Genomic DNA, 23,345 nt, shown 5'->3' with positions numbered 1-23,345 from the left:
ATGAGTGATCAAGACAATAGGCGGTGACGTCATCGTCGTTAATGTATGCCACCGCGTATTAATGAGAAACCACCGCGAAAAAGAGGACTAACCGGTGCCCCCCTCACTACTCAAACGGGAAGAAAATTCTCACATAGAAGGATGAGAAACTAAAAATCAAGGAATAAATACAGAAATAAGAGAAAAAAATAGCTGGCGATTAACGAAATCTAAAAACCTTCTAATGCATCAAATATCACAAAGATACCAAGGCAGAACCAAAAGTATTTTACTGCAAACGAGTACGTGGTACAAATGTCCGTTGAAATTTACGCGGAAAAGCCGAAAGAAATTGAACACAAAATAATAAAAAAAAAATTATTGTAACTTATTTATTTCCTTGAAGGAATTTAATTCCTTCTCTACAAACACTGTAACAGTGAGGACAATATAATTATAATGAAAATAAGAAAACCATAGTGGCTATTAACGGCAGTCTAGGTAAGGAATCATTAAAAGGCTTTTGAAAATACAAGTCGTCTGGAACTGACGGCTTAAATACCTGAATTCTGCTGCTTATTAAGGTAATAAGATGTACTAGTTTGTGCTTACTACGACAAGGAGCGGATAACTCTATCCAGTGGATAAATCACCATCCAGCAGATAAAATGAATTTTAACCAATACATTTTATTCCCTGGAGAGCGACTTATCTCCTGGATAGAGTTATCCGCTCTTTGAAAAACCAAAGCTCATTAATACGTTTGCTTTCCACCACAGCTCGTAGCTCAGGAGACATTCTTACTGGATCAAGTGGATTCTTTGCGAGTCCAAACTTTCCAAACAACTTCCCTCAATACAGCAGATGTATCTGGAATATCACAGTTCCTAGTGGCTACATCATCAAGCTGACTTTCCACCATTTTGAACTGGGTTGGTATCAATACAGTGCTCGTGTCACCATCACAAATGTAGCTTCGGATGACGGCAGACAGCCATTTCAACTGCATGGTCAGTCTGTTCCTTCTCCAGTGTACTCTGTGGGGAATTCAAATCAAGTGATATTTTCTACATTAACTGAACAGTTCTCAGGATTTAATGCCTCTTACACGGCCATTACTTATGACTCAGGTAAACCTACTTTCATACAGTCACTTGTGTTCATCATAATAGGTTTTTCAGTTGTCACCTATTTTCGCGATATTTCAATTAATAAAACATAATTCGGGATGATGATAGAAAAGGAAAACAAATTTGTAAAACGAGTAGTTCTATACTCTGGAACTGAAAACTACCTATCTCTAGGTACAGGCAGCTTTTCTATCTTCGGGCAATGGGTTATGAAATTTCGTATGTCCTTCATTTATAGTGACACTAAAAATTGGGGGCATGACGAGTGTCAAGTTTCAGAATAACTGCTTTGAAATTAAAAAAAACAAAAACAAAAACAAAAACAAAAAAAGGGCACACCATACACCATAACAACTGTAACTTCAGATGATAACAGACAGCCATTTCATCTGTATGGTCAGTGTATTCTTTTTTCAGTGTACTCTGTGGAGAATTCATTTCAAGTGAAATTTGCCACATAAACTGAAGAGCGCCACGGAAGTAATACCTTTTGCACGGCCATCACTCCTGCGAGGAGGACGTCATTCCAACATCATCTTTGAAAACATTATAAACATAATCAATAAGGCATAATAAGTGTTAGTCAGTGTCTTCCCTCTGTTGTGGGTAAATAATAACATTCTGTGTTGACTGGATGCCCGAAGAACAAAGTAGAAATTAAGGTCCTTCAAAATTTGTAAGATGGAAAATTACTGTAATTTATGAGTTACTTTGATAGTTTTAGAGAAAGTGATTCAGTAAGGTCTCTGTCTGAGATGTTCTGAGTGCAATTACCAACACTAAGGTGGGATGCATATAAAGAGAGGTATTTAATGTGAGGTGCATTCAAAATTTTAAAAGAAATACTAATAGAACAAAAAATATATATATTTTGAAATATATTAGTTTGTTTAAAACAGTTCTGATTATTAGAAAGTATAGGAGTTACTTAATTATACCAACACTTGTTCGTACCTCCTTGTATAATTTTAAACAAGAGTTAACCAAATTTTATAATAATTAACAACGAATTTGAAGCCTCACGGATGTGATTTTCTTTTTTTTCTTTTCACGAATGATGCATGAGTTTGAACCTCTGTAAATATTATTTTTGAAATTCTAAGGGCAATTGGTGGTCAATAACAAAACCTGTTCTTTTCTTTTCCCCTAATTCTTCGAAAGCTGTAGACAATGCTTACCAAGGTAGCTTCCGAAAAGTATTCCTTAGGGAAAATATCTTTGTTTTTTTTTTCATTTTTTAAGCCTGGACCACAACTCTCGAAAACTAAGAGCAAATTTCATTAATACTCATTTCTAGTAACTATGACTTAGTTGTTGACGTAAGCAAACCACGTCGTTTGTCGTATGACCGAAATTAAATTTGATTGGCACCAAGTAGTCTTGTGGGATTGCTAGCCTAAATTATTACCGGGCGCAAAAAATTCTGCCGAGAAAATACAACTGACATTATCCAGAAGCTCACCTGCTGCAAAAGCACTTACAAGTAAGCTAACGTAACTGACTTCATACTTTTCACACAAGTTGAAATTGTGAGTATATAAATGAGAGCTGTTTTATTTTGCCTTGGTGGGATGTTTATTATGCTTTAGAAGTTGGCATTAACTTTTTAGATCGTTAGTTTTTTTGCGATGAAGTCTTTGATAAATTGAGAAGTTAGGATTCGTTTGCCAGAGCTTTTTTTTTCAGTCTTGAAAATTTGGACGCACACAAGACTCACCGGAATTATAAAAACTGATGATGTTGTGCTGGAGGCTAGATAGTCGTGAGTGATGCTTGGCTGCCGGTCACACGTTCAGCTGTAAACACATATATAGATAATAATGACTATCTTAACATTTGCTGACCTCCCCTGCAGACGTTCTTTCGGCTCGTCACGCAATCTTTCCTTCGAAAGGAAAGATTGCGTGACGAGCAAAAAGAGCGTCTGCGAGGGAGGCTAAACATTTACAACGTTTCAAGAAATCACTTGATCTGTTCCTAGTACAACACCTTTAGAAAAAGAAAGTCAAGTGCACCTTGTTGCCTTATACTTCTCACGCAACTTTCAACACTTTCTTGTTTAGGGCGGTTATAACTTTTTTTAAAGAGTTATTCACCAAATTAAAATTTGGTCAATAAATACGTAACTCTCATCATTTTACCAAACGACGTTGGTGTGTACTTAACTTGATTTAGAATGGAGTTACATATATATACTTAAAAGTATATTGAAAAGTAAGTGACGTTTATTTTTTTTCTCGAGAGTGAAGTTTACGTATGAAAGGTCAAAAATTCGGGAGAACATTTTAAAAAAGTGTACAGTTTACAGTTAAATGTGTATTGTATTGCAGTGTGTCCAAAGTTGGCAATACTGAATGAGACATCTGGAGTCATCACCAGTCCTTTCTACCCCAGACGTTACCTGGCTAATCAGAGATGCAGCTGGAAAATCTCAGCAAGGAAAGGAAAACGCATCATTTTGGTCATTGAAGACATGGCGATTGGCTGGTGGTATCCGACGTGCCGTTATGGTTATCTCGAAATTAAAAATGATTCCTATTCCAGTACCTCGTCAAGTGGGAGAATGTGTGGATATCTGCATGGAAACGTTTTTTCATCTGTCGAGAACCTGATAGTTCTGTTCGTCTCTTGGTACAGCAGAAATCGTGGATTTAAAGCTACTTACCACCAAGTGAACTCTCACAACGTCTCGACTGGTAAGAAAAGCAAACAATTTTATTACCTGAGTCAGTGTGTGTTAGAAGTGTTGACAGTTACAAAACTGGGTTTCACATAATCTTTCATAGGACAATTTTCAATTAAGTTACATTTCCCCTCCATTTTAGCTATGCCACGTGAGATTTCCTTTTCTTTTCTTTATTTTTGTTTGGGAGGGGTAGTGTGTGTGTGTGTGTGTGTGTGTGTGGGGGGGGGGGGGTGCTTTACAGTTAAACAGACAAAATCAAAAACAACAGCAAGAAGAAAAACATGTTAGGTTAAGGTAGTCAAGGAATCAGAAAATTATCTTTATTATATTTTGTTATCTTCCTTTAATACTGCTATTAGTCATTTTTCTTTAACTTTAATTACACCATTTGTCATGACAGCTCAAGTGGACATACAATACAAATTCATGATATATGTAATGGACAAGTAAATCTTTGACGAGCTTTTAAAATGGAGGAGATCCGCTCACAAATTTTGTTGCAGCTGCATCCTTTGCGACAAAGGTTACACGAGCCAATCACTCTTTAAAAAAAGAAAAAAAAAGATAATGATTTAAAAAAAGGGTAAACATTGTCCTCTGAAAGAAGGTAATATCAGGCATCAGGAGGAACATCACCTGTACATAGATAGGTATGTATGTACTCTGGATGGGGTCCCATTCATTCCCCGCGAGGTCTCTGATGGGGTCCATCCTTAAGTGTCCATTTAAGCTTGAGTTCTGTGCTCAATGGGTGTTTGTCGTTGAATGCAGAGAGCTGTTGTTCTTACTCTGACTTCAATACTTAAAAACCCATAAATTTATAGTAAATGCAACTTTTTAGCGTTAAGGACAGGCCCTCACCTAACCTACCATGTGCTTTGTCTTTCTTATATGCGAATGAATTTCGTTGAGATGATGTAATTTACACATTTACACATGGATAGGTGATTGGAAGTTTTATCATAACGACAACGCTTTTTTAAGGCGACAATTTTACCCATACAGTTATCTTAATCAACGCTCTCGAAGTTATGAAGGCGACACAGAACCTCTCTCCCCCAGGCTCAAGAGCTCCAAGAAATTAAGGATCCAATTGAATCATCCCGGATCTGTTGCCAATAATCATTGTAGCGGTTTGCTCATTAAAGTCAACGTCAACACTCATATTCGCACACTCAATCAATCTTTTTACTTCTAAACAAGACATACATCGATATAATACTCGCTCAGCATCTTCTGGTAACTACAATATTAATTATTCTAGGTTCAATCATCATAAAAACTCTTTTTCCATCGCTGGAGTTAAAATTTGGAACAGCATTCCCGAAAGCTATCGAAGACTAGCAAAGCACATATTCAAAAAGAAAATTCAAGCATTACTACTTGTAACTTTCGAAACTCTGTACAGTTATGCTGACACCAGCACTCTTATTTCTAAAATAAAAAAGTCATCCTAATTATATTTCAATCATAAATCATATTTTTCTTCACTTTTCTTCACTTTTCATTACTTTTTTGACAAACAATGTATTCAAAATTGACTTTTTTTAACGCCTTCAATTAGTTATTCGTGTATGTATGTCCTTAACACCGCCTGCCTAGATTAGCTCGCTATTTGCAGGCGTTGTTCATTGTAAGTAACTTTTTGGAAAACTTTATAAACTTGAAACTTAAACTTGAAACTTGAAACTTACAAAATAAACTGTGGATAAATTAATACAGAGTAAATACGTATACTTTTTCAAATTAGCTACCGTATGAAGCAACTTCTCCCATGCTTTGTAATGATAGCTTGATTATCTCTTTTTCTGACCATATGGAGCTCAATGTTATGGACACGCTTTGTTTTGGCAAAGAATCACTGCAAAAAAGGCCTACTATTCTAGCATTTCGGAGAATAAATATAACATTTTCGTAACGATAAAATGTAATAGATTAAGATAGAATCGTCTTGGATGTCAAATTTTAAGTCACAGTACTCAAGATTCCTTTTAAAAGGATAAGCCACCAGTATTTCTTTATGTATCATTGCTTTCGGGCCGTCAATGACTTATGCGAAAAAAAGTCCCTTAGGAGCCACCAAAGTTGTCTCAAAGGAGGTTTTCTGACTCGCTTATTCAAATCGCATTGGATTTCCTATGCGTCCCTTAGGAGCCCAAAGAATCGAAAGCACCCCCATGGGGGTGGGGAGGCAAAGTGACGAGTTTGTGAGGTCGACAATAGGCTCGATTTCCGCCGCTCTCGAGTCCGGTCTTTGTTCCTCCCCGGGGGAGGAGCGCGGGTTCGTTTCCCGAACGGCGGCTGGAATTTCACCGGCCTAGATGTCCATAGTGAACTCGACGTGTCAAACAACTTCCTTGGGACTCATTTTGAAAGATTTGCTCGCTAAACAAACACGAAACATGCTGTTTTCTCGGTAATTAAAATTCGCAATGTACAGCATCTTTTGAAAGTTTTGAGTTGGGGCAGGATTGGGTAGAAACGTCGCAAGTTCGAAGAACAGCATGTTACCTGAAATAAGCCGTCGAGAGTTTTTGTGTTTTGTCCAGAAAAAGAAGAAAAAACAACAATAACAACAACAACAACAAAAACAAACAAAAAATAAAACCCGTCAATCTTATTTGAAAAAACAAAATTTCAGAGATGATTAAAGTTATCGGAAATCGCAGACACCGGTTTTTAAAACAACACCTGCAATTTGCAGAGGTGTCGGCAACATTGAGGGTCGCGGTATGAAGACGGATCATTTTTGAAAGTGTCATCAAAACTGGAATTGTTTGCAAAATTGTCGGAAAACAACTCTTTTTCACAGCGCTGCATACTATTTGGCATAATAAATTTAAAGTTTACGGGAGAAATTTGCCCGTTTTATTGAGAAGCAGTCTAAAAGGGCACTCGATATTTTCCCCTCCAGTCGTGTGGGACACATATTAAACGCTGTATCTTACCTTCCTAACTTTTGTTGCAACAGAGCCATCAACCACCACTGCAGCAAAAAGAAAGTCGACAACTCATAAGGCGTTTGAATGTCAGTATATGGCAAGACAGCACTTGCTGCTCAGACGAATGTTATTAATGTTCTAGCTTTTTTGACTTCATAAAATTATCATTTTTTTTCTTTAAAGTCGTTACTGTAACTGATTTTTCGGATTTTTAGACTTTAGTAATGTCTTAGTTTAATGTTTCTTTACAGACTTCAGCGGCCTGCGAATGCAGACCTATTTCCGACTGTCGCTTCTCTCCAGCGGAGATTATAGTTACTATTGCACTCAACGGCAAACCGTACGCCTTCTGGTTTAAATTCTGTTGAATAAGAATTGATATTTTTGCCAGCATTAGACTGTGAAACATGAGCCTTCTTGTTTTTAAGCAAAGTGATCACTGTACGCGGCTGAATGGGTTTAGGGTTGCAAGTGAACGTGACTGCTCGCAGCTGTTAATGATTCACCGTATATAAGAACAATGAAGACCCTGGGAACGAGGTTGCTGCGCGCGGAAATTACCGGTGGTAAATATCTACGATTATGGCTCGTTCTGACTGTCACTTGATTTGGAATTTGATGTTTGTTTATGAAGTGGAATTTCGTCTGTTACAAAGCGGCGTTGTCACCAATCATAGAAGAGTCTCTGGCATACAGGAAAAGGGACCGTAAAGAAGCTAAAGAACACGATGAATACGCAGTTGGGACTTGCCTTGAAGCTGATAACAAACTTGTTGGGCATTTGCCGATGGAACTTTCCTTTTATTCAAATTTCTTAAAGCCCGCCATGAGAACAATGTGCACTGTGTGACTGGATCAAGGTGTTTGGAAAACGGACTTGTTGTCCCTGGATCCTTCCTAGCCAGAACGACAAGCAGAGCAATCGCCATGTGAAGAAGAGATTATTCGTTTGAAGGAATTATGTACTCACATGGGCATTACAGTTGAGAAACTCAGACGAAGACCGCTTTTTTGTAATGCATTATTTACGTATGGTATGTCAGCTATTAAAGGAAGATGAACCACGTTTGACATATACTCTGAAGGTGCTGTTATTGCCCCCGCTGGGCCAAAACCCGAGGAAGCACCCTAGGATTCCCCGCGTGTATACATATAAGGAATTTCAAAATTTAAGAAAGTGAGTACTGTTAGTAAATTTGTTAGTATGCGAAAAAAATCTCGAATTGATCAAACTAGGTGCGCACAGTGGTCTCGGGTAATATTTCAGCAAGCGCGCAAGGTGCTGTCGGGTAGCTGTCATTCTGCAACCACGAGGTCTTCGAGCAGCGTTTGACGGTCTTCGAGCAAGGGTTTGCGTTTCGTCGTCCTCTAGCAGCATTTCGAGTTCTTTCTAGCAGTGTTTCAAGGTCTTGTAACCACGAGTTCGCATTTCGCCATCATTTAGCAGCATTTCATCCACGAGTTCGCGTTTTGCCATCTTCTAGCAGAGTGTCAAGGTCTTGCAACCACGAAGTCACGTTTCGCCATCTCCTGCATCTTTAGCAGCCTTTCAAACCACGAATTCACATAATTATACATACAATACGTTGCTGTTTTACAAAACAAAACTGTATGACTGTAGTAGATTCCAATGTCAAATTTACAGAGAAATATGCTAACCAGTTACACGGATGTTAACTTCAATAAATATTCAAACGTTTCTTTTTTAAGATTGATTCGTATGCACAGTACTTATATCCAGTAAAAACCATATACAGGTGTTAAACGGATCTTCAAAAGCGGGGGCAGCTCTAGTGAGAACTATTACTAGCAATATTAGAATAGGGGCGCTTATACGAATGGGTTCGCATATTGGAATAGGGGCCCTTATCAACAAAAACACATTCGCGGATGGGGGAAGGGGGCTTATTCGGAAGGGGGCGCTTATTGGAAGGAGGGCGCTAAATCGAATCATTATGGTATTTTGCATTCCGTATCATTCACAACAATTCCTTTGATGTCGGGATCCTTTCGAATTGCACTTGCTAATATCTCTGCACAGAGGATAAAAAGATAAGGTGATAGTGGACATCCTTGCCGAACCCCTCTTTCAAGTTGCATTGTTGCACGCAAACGCAAACAAACTATTTGGTATATAAACTCCTTGTAAAGATGATACTGTTTCTCAAATGTGTCTATTCTTTGCTGCAGCGAAGCCATCAGCAGCCACCACTTCAACAACAATAAAGCCTACAATGCGTAAGTATGCCATTGATGTCTATCAATTAATTTCTGTATTTTTTAATGCCATTTGTGTCTGTTACGAGTTCGTTTTGTGAGTGGCGAATAGTTCGTAGTCTAAACAGAACGCAGGGTTGTCGGAACAACAACAAGGTTATTTATTCCAAATGAGCGTAGCAAATTCAACACAAAACTTCACAACAAGCACACGCTAGGCTTGTAAATTACAGTTCGACCTCTGTCACACTTGAATAAACACGGCCTCTGTCAAATATACACGCGACCTCTGTCACACTTTAATAAACACGGCCTCTGCCAAATATACACGCGACCTCTGTCACACTTCAATAAACACGTACTCTCTTCTCATAAACAACAAACTCTCTAAGAGCTAAACCGATTTCCTTATATACTAATGAGCGTAAGATTCTAGAACTTTCCGGCGCAACTAAATAAAGTAACATTACAATATAAAACTATTTACAGGATCACACGTAAACGGCTTCAGAAACTGCTTAGTCACTATGATGCAAAACTAATTAAATATGCGAGAATATTCTAGAGTAAATTAGCATACAGTCACGCAACAATTTTTCGTAACATAACCCCCTCTTGAGAAGAAATTTCTTAAATTTCTACTAACGACGAAAAATTAATTAAATAGTGCAAAGAGAGGAGGTAGTCCAATGTCTCTAAAGTTATTCCTCTACTCTGCTCAGATAATCTGCTCCTACATTCTCGGATCCCTTGATAGCCTCAACTCTAAAGTTGTAGCTCTGAAGAAACATAGCCCAACGCATGAGCCGTCCATTAGCGAACTTCGCACTGTTGATATACTTCAGTGGTTCGTGATCAGTTTGCAGTACAAAGGGAACTCCGTATAAATACAGGTGAAACCTTTTGAATCCCCACACAATGGCTAAACACTCTTTCTCAATGGTTGAGTAATTACGCTCCGCACTTGATAATTTCTTGCTACCGTAGCAAACGGGGAACAGCTTGCCATCATGTTCCTGCATTAGTACAGCACCAATACCACTGTCGGAGGCATCAGTCCGCAGAAAGTAGGTTTTCTCTGGATCTGGCAGCCGCAGGATTGGTTCTTTTGTGAGGAGGGCCTTAATACTCTGATAGGCTTTCTCTTGTGCCTCGCCCCATTCGACTTTGTTCGGTTGACCTTTGCGCGTGAGGTCTGTCAGCGGGGCAGCTAAGGCTGCGAAGTTGGGAATAAAATCTCGATAATATCCGGCTAAACCCATGAACGATCTTATCTGCTTCTTTGTAGTAGGTCTTGGAGCATCTCTAATCTTTGCCACGTTGTCTTGATGAAGACCAATTAAACCTCCCTCCAAACGATGACCGAGAAAGTCAACAGCGTTAACTCCAAAAAGACATTTAGTCGGTCTTATGGTCATTCCGGCTGCTAATAATCGTGTAAACAACTCTTGTAGTATCTTGATGTGTTCTTCCCACGTACGGGTGTGAACCAAAATATCATCCCAGTAAAACTCTACGTTATCCATTCCATGCAATAGCTTCTTCATGGCTCTCTTTAAGGTCGCTGCGGAGTTGATCATACCAAACGGCATCTTCAGGAATTCATATGATCCGTCAGGCGTCACAAAAGCGGTCTTCGGTATGTCTTCCTCAGGGATAGAAATTTGCCAGTAGCCCTTACTCAAATCAATTCTTGTGAAATACTTGTCACCATTCAACTTCTGGAACAAATGCTCGGCAGTCGGCATAGGTTCAGGGTCAAACACAGTTAATTTGTTCAACTTCCGGTAGTCCACGCATATCCTATTTGTGTTGTCTTTTTTCTTAACAACCACGACAGGTGAGGCATATGGTGAACTTGACTCTCTTATAACTCCCATCTTCATCATGTCTGTAATATCCTTCTTCAGCGATTCTCTCAGGCTATACGGTACTGGGTAAGGTCTTGATCTGACTGGTTGATCGGATGTAAGTTTTATATGATGCTGAGCCAAACTTGTAGTACCTGGAGCTTCTGTAAACAAGCTTTGAAACTGACTTGCAAGGTCTTTGAACTCTGCTCTTTGCTCATCAGTAAGGTTGTCTCCAGTAGCCACATCTTTGATCGACTCTTTAGCAACATATCCACCAATTTCTAAAAAATCAACACCATCCACAGGATCAACTTCTTCTGCTTCACTTTCAGCATGTCCGCTCTTACTAGTGTCAGCGTTCACTTCGACAGCCACTGCTCCAACGGGTACAGAATCCTCTCGTTCAAAATACTTTTTTAGTAGGTTGGCATGGTAAACTCTCTCCTTTCCTTTGACACACACCTTATAATCGTTGAGACCCACTACTGCACTAACCTCAAATGGACCTTTCCACTGCATTAGAAGCTTGTTATGGTCGGTCGGTAGCAGTATTAATACTATATCTCCTTGTGCAAACCTTCTGGCTTTAGCCTTACGATCGTAGTAATGCTTGCCTTTGTGCTGGGCTTTCTGAAGTTCAGTATGCGCAAGCTTGAGAGTATCTTCCAGCTTCTCACGTAGCTCAAACACATACTGGTAGCTGTTCTTTACTTCAGGTTCCTCCAACTCTTTCGTCCGGAGCTCTTTAAGAATAAACATCGGCCCTCTGACAGCTCTTCCATACAGCAACTCAAACGGCGAGAAACCAGTAGACTCCTGAGGAACTTCACGATACGCAAACAATAAAGCGTTGATGTAACGATTCCACTGTCTCGGCTGCTCGCTGCACAATCTCTTTAACATACTCTTCATGGTTCCATTAAACTTCTCCGTCAGGCCATTACACATAGGGTGATAAGGAGTCGTAGTGAGCTGTTTAATGCTCAACAACCGTGTCACTTCCTTCATACACTCAGATACAAATTGCGTGCCGAGGTCACTCAAGATCTCTTCAGGCACTCCTAAAAGACTGAAGATATCCACCAACGCTTCCGCCACAGTCTCCGTATCAATGTTTTTGAGTGGGACAGCTTCAGGATAACGGGTTGCAAAGTCGACCAATGTCAATATATATCTATGACCGTCTTCACTCGGGGGGCCAATAGGCCCAACCAGATCGATTGCTACTCTCTTGAACGGCTTGTCAATTAATGGCATCTTCTCCAGGGGAACCTTCGGTACAGAACCCTTGTTAACCGTCTTCTGACATACATCACATGACTTGCAGTAACGAGTCACGTCCCCTTGAATACCTGGCCAATAGAATGCGCTTTGAATCTTATCAGCCGTCTTCTTTATTCCCATGTGACCTCCCATGAGCGATCCGTGAGCTAGTTCCATGATCCGACTTCTCAGCTGCACAGGAACCATAACTTGTTTCAGGGGTTTACCATTATTCACGTAAGGGTGATTGTAGACGCGGTACAAAACTCCACCTTTCACTTCAAATGAAATCTCAGCCTGGCCTCTCACAACTACATCATTTCGCTCCCAATATTTTTGTAAGCTCTCGTCATCATTTTGCATTTGTTTGAGCTTTTCTCTATCAACTACAGGACTTTCTTTAGTACTCGGTACCTTCAATGGGATACGTTCTCCGGCCTTCTTTGCTTGACCTCTCGTGGTTACAGCACACGCCTCTTGCACATGATCTTGCCAGCTTGGATCTGGGTCGTCAGCAGCTCTCGCGCCTGGTACATTACCAACAATTAAGTCATAAACAGCATCGGGAAGACACTGCGCTTCCACTTGGCCCTTGAGATAAGGTGTATCAACGTCAATCTTTGCAATGGGCACTTTCCTTGCCGTGTTGTCGATGAGCAGCATAACATTAAATTCGCCAGTGAACTGATCCTCAGACACAAGATCCTTCTTTACTACTATTCCGCTACAGCCAGTGTCTCTCAGGACATCAACAGACTTCTCTCCAACTCTACCTTTCACTACAGGCATTTTACTTCTCACTCCAGACAAAGGTTCAACACAGGCGCTACTCAATAATGGAATCTTCTTACCACAGGCTAACAGTAGCTTCTCATCTTTAATACAGGACTTAACTTCTTCCGCTGTGGGTTTACTCTCAGTCTCCTGGACTAAGCAACTGGCGCTCACTTGACCACGTCGCACAGGGTTACCATCCTTACTTTGTCCTCCTGATCTCCGTCCACCTGATCGACAGTTTCTAGCTTCGTGTCCTTGCTTGCCACACAGAAAACACCTTTTTCCTATGGTTGGGCAGTTGGCGGCTCTATGACCACGAGCGTTACACCTAAAGCACTGGAGGGCTGTTGAATTAGACTGTGTGTTCTTGGCTTCCTCCCTCTCAGGCGGTAATACCGGCTTCCTGCTCACTGGGCTAAACAAATGCTTACCATGGGCCTCTAAGTACTTGTCAGCGATCTTCGCAATCTGTGCTAGGGTCTCAGGTGCCCTTTCTCGTAGGTGAATGGCCAAATCCTTAGGGCAGGAGTCAATAAACTGTTCTTTCACTATCAAGTCCTTTAGACCGTCAAAGGTTCGCTCAGTATCCGAAAGCTCTAGCCACCGTAACAGGTACCTGTCCAGTCGCACGATAAACTGGTCCGGACTTTCGTCAACTTCCGGCTTAGACGCTCTGAATTTACGACGATAGCCGTCTTCTGTGAGATCATATCTCTTCATCAGCGCAATCTTGACTTTACCGTAATCTCTAGCTGGTTCTTCAGATAGGCGTGAGTACACTTCGAGTGCTCGTCCAGACAACAGAGCACTGAGCTTTGATGCCCATCCAGTTCTATGCCACTTGGCTGTATCTGCAAATCTCTCGAACCTCTGCAAATATGCGTCCAAATCATCTTTACCATCCACGAACGCTGGAAGTTTCGGCGCTTTAGCTCTATCACCTCTCTCTGCGGTACGACCATCACCATTCGTTGCTGCTAACCTAGCAAGTTCTAACTCATGTTCTCTCTTGGCGGCCTCAGCAATTTCCTTCTGTCTCATGAGGTCAGCTTCATGTTGTAATTTCCTAATTTCTCTTTCCTGACGTCTCGCTTCCCTTTCTTCATCCTGGCGTCTGCGTCTCTCTTCCCTCTCTTCTTCCTCACGTCTCTGCCTTTCTGCTTTCTCTTCTTCCTCGAGCTTCTGCTCCTTTACTAACTGCCTTTGTTTTTCTGCTCTCTCTTCTTCCTCACGTCTTTGTTTTTCTTCTTTCTCTTCTTCCAACTTCTGTTGTTCACGCACAAATTCGAGTAGCTTTTCACCTTCCAGTCCAAACTCCTTACCAAGGTGCATAAGTTTCTCCATTTGACAGCGTTAGAATTCCAAGGCTCTTTCACTTGCTACCACTTGTTTCCACGGCACAGCTACTTCCTTCCGAGTTGCGATCCTTTCCTGGTTATCGGTAGACAACAAACAGTTCCTTGAATTCCACTCTCCCGGACAGGCCCCCAATGTTACGAGTTCGTTTTGTGAGTGGCGAATAGTTCGTAGTCTAAACAGAACGCAGGGTTGTCGGAACAACAACAAGGTTATTTATTCCAAATGAGCGTAGCAAATTCAACACAAAACTTCACAACAAGCACACGCTAGGCTTGTAAATTACAGTTCGACCTCTGTCACACTTGAATAAACACGGCCTCTGTCAAATATACACGCGACCTCTGTCACACTTCAATAAACACGGCCTCTGCCAAATATACACGCGACCTCTGTCACACTTCAATAAACACGTACTCTCTTCTCATAAACAACAAACTCTCTAAAAGCTAAACCGATTTCCTTATATACTAATGAGCGTAAGATTCTAGAACTTTCCGGCGCAACTAAATAAAGTAACATTACAGTATAAAACTATTTACAGGATCACACGTAAACGGCTTCAGAAACTGCTTAGTCACTATGATGCAAAACTAATTAAATATGCGAGAATATTCTAGAGTAAATTAGCATACAGTCACGCAACAATTTTTCGTAACAGTGTCTCAATAAGAAAGGCTAAATGGAGATATGATAATGCAGTTACAGAAAAGTACAATTTTCTGGATTTCCGATTCTCGCTTTTTTCCCTATCCAATCCCTGTACAATAATGATATTTTTAAACATTTCGAAGGATTTAAGTAAGATTGGGCTTTCGAAGTCCAGGTCTTGCGGGTTGAATGAATTGGGCCGGACCGAAGATTTTTTTTTTCGGAAGGGGGAACTCCGCAAACCCCTTATAGGGTTCTTTCGTAGACAGGTAGGGTTACTAGTCGGACGTTTTGTTTTTACACCTACACAGAAAGTTGCCTCTAAGACCTTTAAATAATAAAAAAAAAAGCTGATGCTTTTTGTGTTGATTTGTCATGGCCTTTTATGGCATATCCACCTTGTTTTGATTGATCCAAACATTGCCTTTCGTTTAATGGTAAATTTAAATTTAAAGCACTGTCCGAGGGAGGGCGAGGGGAAAAGGGAAAGGGAGAGAAAAGCCTGACACGTTTGCTTTGATTCAAGCTTTCCACCCCTGCGCCACACGATACGCGTCCACGAAAATTGTGGCCCATCAAAATCACTTTCGGCTACGCCAAGTTCAACATGAGCCGCCCGTGGTTTTCTGGGGTACTTACCAATTGAGCTAACCGCCTGAATGGAAATTTTCGGCATAACATGCAAAATGTATGAACATCAGCTGTAAATCCCAGAAGGAGTAATAAAAATGCATAACTTTGACCAGAAGCCAATAATTTCAGAAGTACTCCAAATGGAATAATACTTACCATTAGAATTTCCGGGTTTTCCATCTAAATGGTCAGCACCCCAGGCTGCTAATACTGAGATAGCGTGCTCAGACCGTTTCGTGCCGCTAAAATATTTAGATATCGGACAAAACACATTTTTAAAGGGGTTTACTCCCTTCCTTGCACTTAGCGGTAGCTACAGGGTTTTTTCCCCCGAAGAAAGCCTATAATTCGCATGAAATGTGGTAAATTGCATTAAAACTTTACCGGCCAACTCGAAAAATGACTCCCCCCCCAAAAAATGCCATTTGCTTATAACTGGGTTTTATTTTGTTGCTCTCTTTTCCTGGTATTCACTTCCACTTTTCAGTTCACACACTTCCCCTCGCTTTTTAAATTCTGATCGCCAAAAAAAAGACTAAGTGTATCCTCATTACCACCAGCGTCTTCTATATTGGAGTTATCCTCAGCCGTACAAGTTGGCTCTTCGTCGATTCCTCCTTGGTTTACCACAAGCCTCCAAACCACATGTGCTTGGTTTTCTGCACAAGTGTTGTCGCCAAGTAGTCGGGTGACACAAAGCTCGTCATCTGTAGCAGAGAACTCGAGCGTGGCAATAGATCAAAGTTTGTCCATATTGCCCATGTCAGTTACTTCAAGCAGCCTAGGAAGAAGAAGCTCATCGCCAGTTACAGTGAGTTCGACTCTGGAAATAGGCCTAAGTAGATCTGCTTTGCCGTCAGTGTCCTATATTATGGGGTCATCTTCAGCGATGGCGTCAACACAAATAGTTGTTTCAAGCAGTCAGGCGAAGAACATCTCTTCCTCACTGGCAGTGAGCTCCAGTGTACAGATTAATCACAGTACATCCGCATTGCCTCCAGGGCCCTCTGTGTTGGTGCCACCTGTTGCAGAGTCGTCACCATTAGAGCCAATAGACCCAATCCCAAATTGGAGTCCAGGAATCCCAACCAGCTCACCATTATCGGGTAACATTTTGCTGAGTTTCTGTTTTAGACAAGCTTAAACACGAATTTGCCGTGGGTCGCGTGTTATTGGTAACCGCTGTAAGATTCGTGAAAAAAAAAAAAAAAAAAAAAATAACGGGAATGTTGCCTGAAGTGGTAAGAATCTTTCAAGGATTTTTGTTATTTTGTCACAGCGATTTTGAAGTATATCTCGATCTCTTCAAAAAACAAAACTACTCTAATGGATGAAAAATAATGTAAAAAATCTAGTATCTAAATTAGAAGAATATCTTTCAAATTCAAAAGCTGCTTGAGGCAGTCTTTAGGGATTGTAAAGAAGAGAGCTAATTATTTATCGAGGTAAAAAAGAAGATATTTTTGGTTTGGTCGAGGCATGAAATAGCTATTTTGGCTTACACTCCTTAAACTATAATGAGTGGTTTCAGAACACTTAGTTACCCATTCATACAATAACCTATGGTGGACACTGAACATCTATTTTGAAGTTCATCTCAACTACGTGCTTGATGCAGGGACCGGCATTTTGAAGTCTCTGTAGCTTGTCTGAGGTCGTTCGGACGTTATCTCACACTGAACCGGCCATAGTTGGCAAAATTACAGTGAACCAGAGACTACTTAATTGCTGTAGTTAGAGTATCAAATCTGATGGAGGGTCTTACTCTCTTGATCATTCGAATTCTTATCCCTAAAGTAGTATTGCATTTACCATGTCCAAATTATCTTTCAGAGTCGCCAAGCCCAACAACAAGCGCGAGCACCACCGGAACACCAACTCCGACTCGACCAGGTTAGCAGTAAACTGGAGCACAATCCAAACAGAGTTAGTCACTGTGACTGAAGATATAAAATTGTATGCATGCCTTTGGTTAGGAGGTGAAAATTTTTTAAGAGTTATGTAACAAAGAGAAAAAAAAGGAGGGAAGGGGGAAGATAGAAGCAAGGCCTGTGAGAAGCAAAAATATCTGTTTCGTGTAAGATTCCAACATGAACCTTATTGTCCCGTAGCTAGGACAAAACATGTCCTGACGATGTCAAACTGCACCTCTTTGCTGTCTGCTAACACCACTGCGTAAAAGTCTTTTTGCTGCCCTCAGTTTCATTCATGTGCACAATTTTTCCGATTTTGTTATTTATTCTGCCGTTTTTTTGTAGAAACGCTTGCTGACAAAAAGTTCAGAGCAAGAATTAGCGTGGACGAGATTTACATGTCTGCTTATGGCAACCTCAACTCTAAAGAATCTCGTGCCTTTGTTTCAAAATTTACAACAAACGTAGAACTTATCTTCCGTGCACGGCTGTCATATTTTAAGCGTGTTGACGTCAAAAGGCTTTCGAGTGGAAGCGTGGTGGTAGATTTTGACATTGTGGTCAAGAAATCCTCAAGAGCCTCCGAAAGTAACGTAGTTGACGTCTTAAGAGAAGCTAACAGCACAGGAAGTCTGGGGTACAGGCTGACAGGGGAGATAAACGTCTTAGAAGTGCAAAGCGTACCCACTACAGATACTGTAGGTAAGGAGAGGTCCTGACAAATACTGTAGGTAAGGAGAGGTCCTGACAAGCCTAGCGACTCACCAGGGCCGGCCTTTGGTATCATAGGATACAATCACCATGCACTGCATTGTTTTTGCACGCTGCAGCGAAATCGACGATAAATTTGGGGAATCAGCACTCATGGAAATATCCATCATTACTTGAGAATGGCTGATCCGTTTGGGGGTTTTCGTGGCAACAATTCCTGTTCGTTTTAACAATAATACAATACTCAATACTTCTAGTTGGTTCATGTTTCCGGGTTATGCTCCGGCCGTGTATGACACTTACTCTTTACCTTACCTTCCTTCCTTTTGTCACAACAGATCCATCATCACCCACCACTGCAACAACGATAAAACCGACAACATGTAAGTATTTTATGCCGGTCAATTTGTTTGTTCGTAATTTGCTAGTCAGCCAGGTACTCCTTGTTTTCTGCATTGACTGATTAGAGCAAATCACACACTGGTCAGACAAACGTTATTTAAAATGTTGTAGCTGTTTTGACTTCATCAAATTCTCATTCGTTTCCTTTAAAGTTGTCCATTGTAACAGAATTTTTCATGCCTTTAGAAATGTCTTTGTTTAATGTTTTTACAGAGTAGCTCGTATAGAAAACATTACGTGGCTTAGTGACGCTTTATTGGCTTAACCGAGTTTACACGGCTTTTAGTTAATGACTTTATTGAGTGTTCAAAGGAAAAAGAGAACGGCTGTTTAATATTTTCATACGTAGATCATCTTTATGGTAACTTAGCTTTGGGTGGCTTTCTAAATGCATTACACTCTCTTTAAACCCAAGAACAAGTTAAATGTAATGCAGTCTTATATCTGAACTGTAATGAAGCAGGAATTTAAGATTTCTCCATGAGAAGGAAAATCTTAAACTCCTCTTTAATTAAACCTTGAATTTAAGCTTTCAGAAAACTTGGATTCGAGCGGTATAGACATTAGTTTGAATACAAGCTTAATAACATCAAAAAAGTACGGTATTCAGCTATAAAGAGTTTTCAGCGTTGAATTTCAAGCTTCAAAGGCTTCAATTCAAACGCAGGGTTTTGGACGCGAGGCCTTGTGGAATTCAGGCTTTTCAATTAAAAGTATGGAATCAAAGGCGCGAGTTCAAAAATCCCACAATGCATTTTGAGTTTTGCCAAGGCGAAACTCTGAATGCAAGTTTTCAGAGTCGAATATGTTTAACAGTTCGGCCCGTTAATTAAAAATGTCAAACATGTGTTTAAAATTTACAATATGCAATTTGAAAATTGTAAATTTAAGCTTTTATTTTCTGTTCATTTAGTGTATTTACAAGCTGTAAATATCCTCAATGCAACATTTTCCATTCTATTATTTATTGTATTGATTTTCATTAAAATGAATTGAAGTCTTTATGTCGCGGGGAAAAAACGATTTTACCACGTGCAATACACGAGGTAACTCCAAAATCTTGTTTTATAAATTCGGACGAGTTTTATTCATTAGTATACACATTTACTCTATTTACAGTTACAATGCAAACAGCAGTAATAAAGTTATAAAGTTAATAAATTAATTCCTACGTCAAGTTATTCATTAATAAATTTGTAGGTCGGTAATCATTTGATCGTTTCTTTGTCATTGCTCTGTAATACTGTCTACTTTTGCACTTAGAGTCAGTGCATTTGAGGGATTTTGGGGATTATCTCTTTATTTAACTAACAAAGTTTTCCTCTCTTTTGGGAACTCTTTTGTAATCAATCACATTATTACCTTTTCTAATATGATCAACATTGAAGTATTTCTCTTTTTTTATCCTTGAGTCCGTCTCTTATACATCTTTATTCATTTTTTAACTGTGTCATTATTATCCTGTATTTTTCTCTTCTATTAATAATAGAACATCATTTATTATCATATCCTTATACTGACATAACATTTTTTTCTCTTTTTCAGGCAGTTCATCAAAGGAATTAATAAATCATCATTAGTAAATAATTAATAGGGAGGCGAGGTTGATGTTGGAAACAGACTCGGACTTGAGATCCAGATATCGAGAGTTCGTTTCTGATCCTTGTCCACGTGTTGTTAGTCCATTCCATCGTCGGGAGTAGTAAATACAGAAGGATTAACTTGTGTCTTTTCCTGGCTGTTTGACCACCGGAGCTGCTCTTTTTTCTGTTTTACTTGGGTTGCCTCATTTACTCATTATGGGCATTCAACAAAGGTGCACCTCTTTTGATTGCCCATAAAACTGTTGATAGACTTTTTGATGAAGCGCGCTTTTCCCTTTCTTTCCCCCACTCAAAGAGGCTTGTAAGAGACTGCCTTGATATATTATATGAGTACTGGAAATTTGAGGACCGGGCGTCTTTTAGAGTGTCTTTTCACGGGGAAAATCATGGGCGAGCTGTATGCAGGTTTGGAAGTTGTTACAAAAATAAATAATATGAGACCACGGGTAATGTTCTCATTCAAGAGAGCGAGGGAAAAGGAGGGAGGAGATGGTGGTGGTAATGATGCTCTTTTTCGACTTTTCTTATGGTACACGGAAGATATACAGTGTCATTACGGTCCATTTGCTTGGCTTCATTTCTACGGTACAACATTCAATGCTAATATTTTTTGTTTGTTCTTTGTTTTTGTTATGATGAATATCTCTTTAGCGTGAGGACTGGAATTCTTCATTGAACGAAAAGAAACTGTTTCCGGCCGTTGTGAGGCGCACTGTGCCTGCAATCACGTGCAGGATGGAATATTATAAAACTCGATGGTTGTGGTCTCTGTGCTTGTGTTGTACTTTCAGGTAAGATGGGAAACATTACCTGGCAAGTGATTCACTATAACAAGGCAAGTTAGTTGAAGAGACATTTATTCATGTTCTGCGAAGTTACCGGCCAAAAAGTAAAACGTAGCCTGCAGCGAGAGATGTTTGCTTTTATTTTTGTGGTTACGTTTAGTCGCCATCGTGGATTGTAAAACGTAATAGGAGGATTAAATTTTTTTTTATTCTAGTCACCCAGAAAATGTTTTAGTTACTCAAAGTCGTTTTCTTAGCTGAAAATGTCGATCGTTAAATTTGCGAGCGAGTATCTATTTCTTGCTTACCCCTCTCCCCCCAGACAAATAAAAAATGTCACAGTCATCTGTCGGATGCACAAAAGGACCAATCTGCGTTTCTTATTTACTGATATCAAAGCCTCTAATTTTGTTTTGTTTTGTTTGTTCTTGTAGGACACTTCAGATACAAAAGTAGAAGAAATGTTCAGATACCAGAGATTTCCCGCTACAGCAAGAAAAACAAGACAGTGAACGTTAAATTAATAAAACAATGTCAAATTAAAAGCATTTAGTTACAGTTTTCATTCGCAATTGTAGGTTTTGACAATAATGATGGATTTTCTTGCAATAAACATACCACTGTTGTTATTGGTACGAGTGATGTTTTAAAAGTTCTTGATATTATTGTAATTTGAGAACTTTCATATCAGCACGAGTGACTTCTCATCGCAAATTATTAATGGTGCACTCAACAAAATACCGGTGAGGTTTTCTTTTTGGAGTCCAATTCGGTCTGTGATCATTAGAGTGATTAACACGCGGGAGTCCGATTTGTCTCATACTGGCAAGTATGATTACAGACTGAATTGGACAACACAAAGTCCTGTTACCAATTAATCATAACCATTTTAATTTACGAGAACACATGGCTGTGACAAATAGCAAATGGAACAAAAGTAAACAACAACAATAACAAAGTTGTACTGAGTTTTCTCCACGAAATAATCCGGCCAAGTGCAACTGTGCTGTGACAGTTCGCACGATGGCTTGCCTTGTCCAAGTATACTTAGGCATGAGCTGTACGCTGTCCTATTGATGCTCAAATCATGGCTGCTGATAGCCAATCAGATTCGAGAATTTTGTTATAGTTATGATAAAGATCGATATTGCGTCCTTACCTCTTTTGAGTTATCAAACACGCTGTCGGATAGAATCTGCAAAACAACAGTGACCATTTTTTTTTTGCTGGTATTGAAATTTGCGGTGTTTGGCTGTATTCATGGGCAGCGCCATTGTCATGGAAACATACTAGGTACTGGTACGGTGTACAATTGGGGTCAAATTGTCCTGTTGTCCTGTTCTCCACCAATCTCAATTGGGTAATTATGTTGAGTGTAAAATACAATTCGTTCAATTACCAGGCAATGGTGATGAAGAATAGAAAAGTCGATCTCGAATTTCGCTGCGAAAATATGATCATTCCAAACAGGAATACGCTAGAAATGCTTGTGGTTGCTGTTGGCGATATGTTGAAATTAGACATACAAGTTGCAAGTTCTGTAGGAAAAAGGGCTGTTCGATTCGGTTTTAGGACAAACATACAACATAGTAAAAACTTCTTAATATTTTAGGGAGAAAAACTTTATTGAAACACAGATTACATAAAATCCTTCGCACAGTCTATTTTCTTCGTACAGTCGCCCGAAGAGTCTCAGGATTGAGTTAATATCACAAAGAGAAACTACATATGCCTTGAGAGGAAATGACATTTTGACAATGCCAAAGGTTAACACCATTAGGTTTGGACTTAATTCCTGGCGTTATCAGGCGCCCAAACATTGGAACAGCTTACCTGATGTTGTTAGAAGCGTCATTTGATTTCAAAACGTTTAGAAAACTTTTAGCAAACGAATCAATACTATGATGATGTAGCATCGGGGTATTACCTATTTCGTAATATACGGCGTCTGAAAAGGGTCTTAGACAGTTAGAAAAGGAGAGCAAACAAACAAACACATAAAAAATCAAAACAAAACGAACTCCAAATGATATTTACATTTGGCTGGCCTATAGCCAAAATGCCGATTTTTGCAAGTACTTAACTAACTGTTTACTTCTTTGTCGTCTTTTTCTTAAACCGATATAGTGTTCCATACATTTCCTCTCTTCTGTACAGTTAGTCTTTAAAGTCATCTTTAGAAAACAGAAACAAAACTGGAGGAATGAGGCAAAACTGAAGAAGCGTACGAGAAGCGCTTCTTTCTATCTCAACTCCTAGTGTCCTTCCGCGCTTATTTTTCGTCTCCTCAGCCTCTAATTGGTATAGTTTCCATCTCAACTGCTCTGAGAGCGCACGAGGTATGGGTCGCAAATTCCCGTCTTCCTCCTCTTTCGAGTTCGGCCACTGTTACCTAGGCTGCTCCCCAGTCTCCGCTTGGTTAAGGCCGCACAATAATCAAAAA

General features: G+C 39.9%; 2 protein-coding genes across 4 annotated transcripts in view; one reads left to right on the top strand and one right to left on the bottom strand.

Moving 5' to 3' along the window:
• LOC146467065 (cubilin-like) overlaps window positions 1-19,914 on the top strand; it is a 29,863-nt gene extending 9,949 nt beyond the window's left edge. Inside the window, exons 6-12 of one of the 3 annotated variants that reach the window (XM_085126384.1) lie at window positions 759-1,109; window positions 3,440-3,805; window positions 8,928-8,975; window positions 16,048-16,593; window positions 17,321-17,380; window positions 17,746-18,102; window positions 18,450-19,914. In XM_085126384.1, the coding sequence (XP_084982510.1) occupies window positions 759-1,109; window positions 3,440-3,805; window positions 8,928-8,975; window positions 16,048-16,593; window positions 17,321-17,380; window positions 17,746-18,102; window positions 18,450-18,574 (1,853 nt within the window). In that variant the 3' untranslated portion in view covers window positions 18,575-19,914. Of the gene's footprint in view, window positions 1-758; window positions 1,152-3,439; window positions 3,806-8,927; window positions 8,976-16,047; window positions 16,594-17,320; window positions 17,381-17,745; window positions 18,103-18,449 lie in introns of all 3 variants that reach the window. The other 2 variants (XM_085126383.1, XM_085126385.1) reach the window with 2 other exon arrangements.
• LOC146467066 (uncharacterized) lies at window positions 9,656-14,681 on the bottom strand. The gene has a single exon (XM_085126399.1). It carries the CDS (start codon window positions 14,189-14,191, stop codon window positions 9,656-9,658), a length of 4,536 nt encoding a protein of 1,511 aa, XP_084982525.1. The 5' UTR covers window positions 14,192-14,681.
• Window positions 19,915-23,345: the final 3,431 nt, after the last annotated feature.

This window comes from Pavona decussata, unplaced genomic scaffold (assembly GCF_977016875.1).
Source record: "Pavona decussata unplaced genomic scaffold, jaPavDecu1.1 SCAFFOLD_139, whole genome shotgun sequence".
Lineage (NCBI taxonomy): Eukaryota > Metazoa > Cnidaria > Anthozoa > Scleractinia > Agariciidae > Pavona > Pavona decussata.
The sequence above is the reverse complement of the archived record's forward strand: the minus strand, read 5'-3'. Positions and strand labels throughout refer to the sequence as shown.